At 42.0% G+C, this 10,215-nt stretch overlaps 1 protein-coding gene across 1 annotated transcript; it reads right to left on the bottom strand.

The window, feature by feature from the left end:
• Positions 1-5,429: 5,429 nt before the first annotated feature.
• On the bottom strand, positions 5,430-9,715 carry LOC133018713 (immunoglobulin lambda-1 light chain-like). The gene is made up of 5 exons (XM_061085139.1): positions 9,673-9,715; positions 9,272-9,592; positions 8,016-8,069; positions 6,453-6,728; positions 5,430-5,701 (listed from the first exon to the last, which is right to left on the bottom strand). Exons 1-5 carry the CDS (start codon positions 9,713-9,715, stop codon positions 5,430-5,432), a joined length of 966 nt encoding a protein of 321 aa, XP_060941122.1.
• Positions 9,716-10,215: the final 500 nt, after the last annotated feature.

Raw genomic sequence — 10,215 nt, 5'->3', positions numbered from 1 at the left:
TGTACAGGATCAGTGGACCATGCATGATCATTTGCTAGACACCGCAGTTTCCTGACCTGTGACCTCGGAATAAACCTGCTTAATTTTAACTTGAGAACGACGCCTCCTGCCTTTGATTTCCACCCGCAACAGTATGTTGGTTTTCATGATCATTTGACTTTCTCAAGCACTTTGGAACTTGGTTTTGAGAAATGAACCAATTTATTATTCATTTTAAAAGTACAAAATAAGAAATTCAATGTGACGTTTCACAGTTTGTTTTATTCAAAGAATAAATCAACGATTTTATTCCAACTGAGCTTCATGTAAAACCATTATAACAAATGTATGTACCACTGTGTTAATGTAACGAATGAAAGGGACTTCACAACAACAACAGGATCAAAACAGTTTTCAAAGACAGAAATATAACAGATTTTCTGTTGTGTAGCTGTCATTAATTGTTGGGGAGGCCCCAGTGATCTGAGTTGTAAACAAATCATAAACGAGGCCTACACGCAATGCTGAGACCAGCTCTAGAGTTTTCCTGGTGGTCGAACCCCTACCCCCCCCCCAGCAGGCCCTGGGGGGAAGATGCTGCACGCAGCCCTGCAGAGACCCAAATGAAACCTGAGACGTCCACTGAGGGCGAAGCCCGCCCCTTGTGGCCAAAATCTGACAGTCCATTGGCTAAGAGCACACTGAACCCCATGACCCCTCCTCCAGGGGGCATGTACCTGGAAGGTAGGATAAAACAGCTGAGCCCCCTCAGAACTCTGCTTTTTTCCCTGCACTGATGACCTCTCCTGACCTCTCCAGGTCTATCCAGATGAGTTAGTTGCTATAGGGAGCAACCACAAACGTTTGTTTAATTCATTTCATTTCCTTTCTTTTATGTCAGTCGAAGTTTTATTTTGATAGGACCTTTTGCTGTTTTAACTTGAAAGACCGAAACAGGAAGTTCACTCGTGGGACGAGCTCAGACATTTTCCACACGGACTATTCTTTTCACACGATCTACAACGGCTACAAGCAGCCGCACATCCCTGCAGAAGAAGACAAAGCTTCATCCCGTCACGGAGCACGAGAAAATCGCTCCTGTCCGGTCCAGCGGCCGAGCTTCGTGTCACCACGACAACCACCGGAGCACCGCTTGAGAGACCACGTGATTCACTGAGCTCCCGGCACATTCGCGCATTCGTCTCATAATGATAAATGTCAAATTAATAATGTCTGTATAATATTTTAATATTAACGATTACTTAATAAACAGTGAAGGCTTCTAAGTTCGAGCACAGGCAATCATAATCCAGCTGTATTCACATACATATGCACAAATAATCACAGACTACAGATACTTTAATTACAAAAGTATTTATTAAAAAGGGGAAATAAAGTTATAATGTTATTTAATGATTTATCATTTTAACAAGCTCCAATATTTCAAAGATAAACACAGCAGCAGCACTTATCACAATTCAGAAAATACATGTAACCTCTGGTCCATCTATGTGTCTCTGTCTGTGTCTATCAAAGTGTGTGTGTGTGTGTGTGTGGGTGTGTGTGTGTGTGTGTGTGTGTGTGTGTGTGAGAGAGAGCGAGAGAGCGAGAGAAAAGAAAGGGGGCGTGGCGATGACGCAGTCACATCTAAGATGGCGGCCGATCATGATTCGTGGAATCAAGGCCTAAAAACTCTCAAAATGGCGGATTGACTACAAAACAAGATGGCGGAGCCGTTATGAATTTAGAGCCAGGATGGGAGGAGAGAGAGAGCGGAGGCGTGGCAATAATAGACTCAAAATGGTGGGTTAACTTGCGTTATTCAAGATGGAGTCTATGTTAATGACACCATGAGGCCGGAGCTCACACTGGTGGTCGTCACATGAATTACACAAAGGAAATTTTAGACAAAGAGAATTCTTATCTCTGCTTGGCTTTGGGGGCCGAATGGTTTCCAGATGTGTTCAGCCTCTCTAAGCATAGATTTAACTATGTGACATGAACTGTATTATAAATACAGATCGGAAGTGTGTATAGGTCGGTTTAGAAGGAGAGAGAGAGAGAGAGAGAGAAAACATGTAAGGAGAGTTCAAAGAAGCTCTTAAAAACACGCCAGAGATAGATTAACAGTGATTCACCCCTCAGCCCTCAAGCGAACGTTGTGGGCTGAGGTTCTGATCGGTGAAATCATTGCAGACTCACACAGACGTTAACAGTGCGGGCGGAGGCTTTCCTCGCGGCGCTCAAGCACTAACACAAAACCCGGAAATGAACCGGAAGTAGCGGCTCGTAGTAGCCGGCTAAAACAATGAGACTCAGCGGTCTCGCAACAAATACAATCAAATATTAAACAATATGCTATGTATCTTCCCAGATAATCAAGTCTCTTACTGTAGAACCCTCGCGATGTGCCTGCGCGTCTGCGCGAATGTGTCGGGGGCCAGTGAATCACGTGGTCTCTCTCACGAGCGGAGCTCCGGGCTCGGCCGCTGGACCGGACAAGGAGCGGATTTTCTCGTGCTCCGTGACGGGATGAACGTCGTCCTTCTTCTTCAGGGATGTGGAGCTCGTGCTCCTCACAGGAACGTGCGGCTGCTTGTAGCCGTTGTAGATCGTGTGGAGAAAGCATAAAAGTAAAGTCCATGGGGAAAAATGAAACAGTCTGAGATCATCCAGCGAGCAATTTCCTGTTTGGTCTTTCAAAGTTAAACAGGAAAAGTCCTTTTCAAAATAAAAACGTCGACTAAGATAAAAGAATAAATGAATGAAATTAATTGAAATGAATAAAACAAACATCTTATTGCCTCCTTAAGCAACGGGAACCTCTGGTCAGACCGGAGGAGGCCTAACTGGAACGTCAGTGCTGGAGTGAAAAAGAGAGTTAAAAGAAAAGTAGTTCCCTCCTTAAGTTTGCTGGAACCTCTGGGCAGACCCGAAAGGGCCTGGTGGGAACGTCAGCATCGGAGGAAAAAGAAAAAGGTTTCTGGAAGCACAGCCTTTTTAAGTCATGTTCCAGGTGACTCCCCCCTGGGAGGAGGGGTCAGGGGTCAGTGTGGCCCCCGGCAAATTGAGTTGTCAGGATTTGGCCCCCAGGGGTGGGCTTACAGTGGGGGACCCAGGAAGTGATTTTCTCTCACATGGAGATAAGATCTCCATGCTGGATTTTTAAATGTAAGGGGTCTCCTGAGGCCAGTTCCCAAGTTTTACGACTCTTTGTTATAAGTCAGATCACTGGGAACTCAGTCCCAACAACACACACAGATATACATAGATGGACCATAGGTTACATGTGTGTTCTAAATTGTGATAAGTGCTGCTGCTGTGGTTATCTTTGAAATATTGGAGTTTGTTAAAATGATGAATCATTAAATAACATTAACTTTATTTCACACAAACACATAGACACACACACACACACAGAGACACATTGACACAGACACACACACACACACACTGACAGACGTACATAGACCACAGGTTTTACATGTATGGTCTGAGTTGTGATGTGCTGCTGCTGTTGTTATCTTTGAAATATTGGAGTTTGTTAAAATGCCGAATCATTAAAGAACATTAACTTTATTTCCCCTTTTTAATAAATGCTTTTGTAATTAAAGTATCTGTAGTCTGTGATTATTTGTGCATATGTATGTGAATGCAGCTGGATTATGATAGCCTGTGCTTGAACTTAAAACCCTTCATTGTTTATTAAATAATCATTAATATTAACTATTGAGATTATTCATTTAACATTTATCATGTGAGACTGATATTTATAGTTTAACTCGTTGGTCCCTGTAACCAGGGTGGTGCCCCGCTACGATAAATAATAATTGCAGATTGTATCATTCTTAATTGATAATTTTATTGTTTTCATTAATTATTTAATTATTCTTAATGGATAACCTTATCATTTCTAATTCATTATTTTACTGTTCTTAAGTGATAGCCTTATCATTTTTAATTATTTTTAATAAATATTTTTTATTATTTTAATAATTATATTTCATGATTATTAATAATTAGCCAACGTAAAGTCTACTCCTATTGCACAACATAATATTTGATCAGAGCTGATGAGTCTCTGAGTTGAAGTTGTTTCTCACGATCTGAAGCTTGAAACTGTCGACGTGTTGTTGAAGTTAAAACCTCGACAGGAACCACACAGCTCAACTGTCGACGGCTGTTTGTAAAACCACGAGCACAGATTGACATCTGCTGCTGAACACACTCCTGACGCCGCTCAGCAACACACACACACACACACACACACACACACACACACACACACACACACACACACGCACACACACAGCGTCACACACACAAACACACACACACACACACACACGCACACACACACAAACACACACAAACACACACACACACACACACACACACACACACACACACAGCATCACACAAGGCAACAACTCTGTCCTCATGATAAAGATAAAACCTGATTGTCAAAAAGAGAAAAGCAGAACCATGATGAATTTCTGTCCCAGTTTCCAGACGAACCTTCATGTCCAGAGACCAACGTGGTTTAGATCATGTGACGTCATCACTTTGTTATTAACATTTGTTTAGTTGTTGGTTCAGTAACAGTCACACACATTTTCAAAATTAAAATCTTTGTCCTCAAACATCTGAATATTTCTACCTGGATCACATCTGGACACGACTCCTGGTTTGTTTTTCATCTGTTTTAAGTTTTTTGAAGTTCAGCTTTTGTTCCTCTGCAGCCGACAAATATCAATGAGAGTAAAATCAGGGTATAAGCAGAATAACTACAATAATAAGGCTAAACTGTGAATTCAAAACATATTAATGCTCAACTGCAAACTGTTAACAGTTGATCTCAATGCTACTGAAATACAGTAATAAACAATACTTTTTTTTTTAAATTGGATTTAGTTTCAGATTTTTTTTAACTTTATAACATTATCTGGATTTTACTTTTATTAACCGGTAATCATAGTTTCAACAGAAGAAATTCTTACTTTTGTTAAAATTACTAGTAAATAAATGTATTCAGTTATTAATTTCTTTCCTAGAGGATTAAATACTATACATGCTTCACTGTTAGTAAATACATGTATGTATAAAACAATATGTATTTATAATTATATTAGGGTTGTGTTATTTTTGTACTTTGTATTTAAACTTTTTGTTTTCTCGTTGTGCAGAATAAAACACATTTAAATCAGTTTTTAACATGTTTAAGGAATAATTCATACAACACAGGGTTAATGTGGAAAGAGCGTCTGAGTGAATTATTATTGATGCACAAAGACGAGGAGTCAGTTCACATCAGAGGTAAAGGAGATGAGATGTGTTTTATTTTTATATTTAATGTCTTCAGCTTAAAAATCCTTTATTTTATACTTTGCAAAGTTACAGTTCAGAGGAATGTTTGCAGTGAAAAGAGAAGCAGAGAGAAGTGAACAGGATCAGTGAGAAGTTGAAGCTGCTGCAGGAAACTCGGTCGTCTGGTGAGCAGCGGCTGGACGCTCCCGGTTCCTCAGGATGTGGATCAGAGCGAGTCCACCGCAGTAAACCAGACTCTTCACCATCAGCAGCGTGTAGAGCAGACACAGCAGCTTCACCTGCCGCTGAGACCAGGTCCAGGCCGCCGGAGGCGGCTGTGGTGGAAGCGTCGGTATTTGAGTCGTCGGTATTTGAGTCGTCGGTATTTGAGTCGTCGGTATTTGAGTCGTCGGTGCTTGAGTCGTCGGTATTTGAGTCGTCGGTGCTTGAGTTGTCGGTTTAGCACAATCCACTGAAAGAATCCAGAAGTCGGGTTCAGTCTTCACATGAGTTTTCAGAGCTTGATCTTTCAGTTTGAAGTCAGAACTTCTCTCATCTTATCTTTCATGTTCACATTTTATAATGCTGTCGCTCAAAACCCCACATTCACTCTCAGACAGACCCTGCTTGCACTCAGATATTTTGTTGCTTGCACTCAGATATTTTGTGGCTGTGACAGCTCCAGCTTCAGCTTCTCCTCGTGGTCACGTTGCTTCTGTGCACGTGAAACTTCTGCTCTCAGATTGTTTTTGCAACAAATCTGTCAAAATGTCCCGACCAATAGAATTCCAGGTGTAATATTGACATATTAAATTGTCCCGTCCTCGTTGTAAGTGTGTTAGCATCAACATCTGTGAGCGAGCCGGACGGGCGGTTGGTTTAACCAGGTTCACGTCCGCGGGCCCTCCGCGGCTTCATGTCGACTCCAGCTTCCTGTCAGAAGTAAAGCTGAAGCTGAGATCCTGGTTCTTGCCTCAGTTTGAGCACAAGCAGAGGCTATTTGAGTGCAAGTGCAGGGTTTTGAACGAGAGCTTTTAAAAATTTGAAATCAATAACTCCTGCTATTAACCTGAAAGTCCACGCTCTGGAATAAAGACACAGACACATGAAGCTCACCACAGTCACCAAACCTCCTTCACCTTGCTCTGCCGGGGCCTCCACTGTGCCTCCCTCATGCCGGACGTGGCAGCGGTATTTGTACGGAGCGTTCTGGTCGACCACCATGATGGCGGCGGTGCATCCTGTCCCTCTGAGCTCCAGCTGCTCTCCATCAGCAGAGGACAGCGTCTCCAGAGGACCACCCTCCCTCTGTCTTGTCCAGGAGAACTGGACCAGAGGAGGAACCATGTTGGAGGCCACACACAGCAGGGTGCTCTTCCCGTCCAGGGCGGCGATGGAAGCTGCCGAGTACACGCTCACCACCGGGGTCACCAGCGGCCGATCTGATGTGTGACAACATGCACATGAACAGCAGCTCTGCACTTCACAGCCTGATCCTGGAAACACCTCATCGATACTTCACAGAGAGATTCAGCTGCTGCACGGCAGCGTTATCACAGATATCATCAGAGCCACAGCCGCTCAACTTCATTTGATCATACATTTATATATTTATCACTTTTTCTATCATATTGTAAATGTGTGTACATGTTCTATCATTTAAAATACAATGAAAGATATAAATATTACATGATTGTGTTGTTAAAACACACAAATCATTAATGGTCATGTAATTTGTTGTTTATTAAAAAGTGTGAAGGTGTAACTATCTTTTTTACTAAGACAGATTTATACTATTTGTTTATATGTATTCAAATGTACGTATAAAAATATCTATTTTATGTCCGTTAAGTACTAAATATTTATAATAACATGTATTAACACTGAAATGTTCCCTCATAACTTTTAACAAATTCTACATCAAACCAAATAAAAGTTTCTGGTACAAGAAATATTAAAGTCATATTCAGAATATTATCATAAAATAGATAGTTGGGATACAATGAAAAAACATTTGTCTATTGACAAACCTATTTATCTTTAATTTATTCCAAATATATTTCTCGTTATTGTTTATACACAAAAATACACATTCACCATTAAAGGGCAATTGCATTCATCGGAACAACATCTTTAACGTTAAATACTAAATGTATTGTCCGTGAGTTAGTAAAATATATAGATTGATATATATCAGCAGACATTATATTAAAAACCTAAATGTCAGTCTGGTATTTTTAAGCAACTTTCATAATTATTTAGGTAGATTTGTTAAATTTTGACAATTATGATTTAATTTAAAACATTCATCATGAGACGAGAACTTAGTGATTTGATCTTGTTTTTGAAACAGAAAGTTGCTGAAAGGTTTGTGGTTTAAGAATGAGCCGTAACGAGTCGGTCTCAAAGCGCTCGGGGCTGAAGGTTCCACGGACGCTCGTGAAGTCAGAAGTTATTTCAGGAGAGAGGAAAGAAAACTCAGATTCCTTCGGCAGCAGCTGAAGAGAATCCAGAAAACGTTTGAGACTTTTTAGACTCTGAACAAACCCGAAGCAGAAAAAGAGGATTGTGTCTGATGTGCAGCGACATTTCACTGTCACACGTTTGTTCATTTCAGAAAGTCTGAAAGAGGAAGTTTGTCTTAACAAGAAAAATCAAACATGGTTCAAACTCTTTTCAACACATTTTCAACAATGGAACCAGTGAAGGGAAATAAAAGAGTTTCTTACCATCTACGAACAATTTGGTTCCTGAGCCGAAGATCAAGTCCACAGTGAAAGAGACTCAGACAAAAACCGTCTGAGCTCAAGGTCGTTTCTCTCATGTTCACGCCAGCACAACATTCATGTTCCCCTCAGGATGAACCGCACTGACCCTGATGAGCCTCGGACTTTTCATGTAGCGCCACCATCAGGTCAAACGCTTCTTTTGTCCAATACTTTCAGAACTCAGCTGGTCTTTGTGTTTAGTGATTATGAGCAAATATCAGCATGTTCGATTAATTGGCAGCTGAAGGGTTAACGATGTCATGATGATGTCATGATGATGTCATAAAGTGCAGCGACCAATAAGATGACAGACGCAGTTTATCAGGATTTACCAATCGTTCATCATCATGTGCTCTAACTGACGATGAGTTCTTTATGAAACATCTTTACTACGATATAAAACGTTAGCGTTGTTGCTCCTGATGATTTTCATGTTTCACACGATTTTATGAATTTAGTTCTTTTCTCTTCTTCTTGTGTCAGAGTGTCCGTCCCAGTCGTGTGAACACGATATCTCACAAACACTTTGACGGAGTTTCTTCAAATCTGCTTCAAACCTTCACTTGGACTCAGGAACGACCTGGTCAAAGGTCAAAGGTCAAGGTCACTGTGGCCTCGCAGAAAATGTTTTTTTCCTCGTTAACACGTTTCCATCAAGCATGTCTTTAGAGAATTTATTCATATTTTAACCAGTTATCACTTGGACTCAAAGATTCAATGATCAGACTCCAGAGGTCAAAGGTCCCAGTGACCTCATGTTAATGTGAGGGTCACATGTCCCAGCTGGAGGGACTGAAGCTGCCTGGTTGGTGGAGGAACACGACCACAGCTCAGTGGTTCTTCTTCTTCTTCTTTGTCCTTTTCCACCTGAGCCCGAACGTGAGCGGTTCTTTCTTCTGGATCAGCAGAGTGTTGGTGTGAGGGTTGAACTGTCAGAGTTCTGTCACAGGCCCGATTCCTCCGGCCGTCCAAACACAGAGAACCAGCTGGAGACCAGACACTGGCTCTGATTGGACCTTTAAAGGGCGGCGATGGAAAAGGTTTGTCTGTGGAACGACAGCAAACCTGCGGAAACGTCTCTGAACGCACGAGTCTTTAGAACAGAAGCTGGAGAGCAGCTGTCGGATGGAGCTGAGACATGTGACGCTGTGGTTTACTTCTCTCTCCCACTGATCCTCATGAGGGTTTTTGTTCAGGCTGCACACATCATGTATCACTGTGGGTTCCAGAAACCCAACAGGCGCAGTAGTACGTGGCTGCATGAGAGCGTTTAACTTTCTCTATCTTCAACTCACAGCTGTTCTGTTTAATCTCAGCTGTGAAGTCGTCTTTCTGAGGATGATTGTAACCCTTATAAATGTAACCACTACCTTCATTAATATAAAGAATCTGTCTGAACGTTCCTGTGTCTTTCTTCTGAAACCAGAGTATGTATCCACGTTGATAAGTTCCTCCACAGCTGAACGAGGCCTGTTCATCAACTCTCCTGGTCAAAGACAACTGGTCCTGAGTCAGCTCTGCTGCCATGGCAACCAGCGCTGTGGACAGACAGATGGACGGAGGTGAGTGTGGCGGTGAGGTGGAGCTTGTGAGCTCCTGATTGGCTGGAAACACTCACCTGAACACAGGCAGCACAGAGCAGCGGCTGGGAGGAGAAGCATGCTGTGGGGGGGGGGGGGGGGGGGGTTTCCTCGGGTGAACCTGAGGAGAAGTGGCGCTCTAACGAGGACGAGCTGTGAGATCAGGTCCTGGAACCTCCCATCAGCCCCTGCGGCCACAGAGGAGGAGGAAGCTGTCCTGTGGTTTCCTGACGATGGGGGGGGGGGGGGCAGTCTCTGACACGCTGCTCGTGGTGAAGCTTCAAACGTCTGCTGATGAAAACAAGCTGGAGCTTCATGTGTATAAGTGTTTTTATATTTATAAATGTATATATTTATAAATGTATATGTTTCATCTTCAAAGTCTTTTAAATTCACTCGTTTACGATGTTCAGATTAAAGATTAAACAAAGGAAACTGAACGAGCCTCAGAACATGACGTGAGTTATATCAGTTCACATAGTTTTCATCATATCGTTTTTGTGGTTTATTATTATTGTTTCATTATAATTATAAAGTGTTATAGTAGTTAAACGTCATCAGTTAGTTGCAGTCAGGATTAT

This window comes from Limanda limanda, chromosome 13 (assembly GCF_963576545.1).
Source record: "Limanda limanda chromosome 13, fLimLim1.1, whole genome shotgun sequence".
NCBI lineage: Eukaryota > Metazoa > Chordata > Actinopteri > Pleuronectiformes > Pleuronectidae > Limanda > Limanda limanda.
Note: the sequence above shows the minus strand (reverse complement) of the source record. Positions and strands in the feature narration are given on the sequence as shown.

Coding starts and splice junctions, on each gene's coding strand:
- LOC133018713 (XM_061085139.1), bottom strand. CDS start 9,715: ATGCTTCTCCTCCCAGCCGCTGCTCTGTGCTGCCTGTGTTCAG. Junction 9,593..9,672: donor TCTGTGCTGCCTGTGTTCAG/GTGAGTGTTTCC, acceptor GTCTGTCCACAG/CGCTGGTTGCCATGGCAGCA. Junction 5,702..6,452: donor CCACGTCCGGCATGAGGGAG/GCACAGTGGAGG, acceptor CGACGACTCAAG/CACCGACGACTCAAATACCG.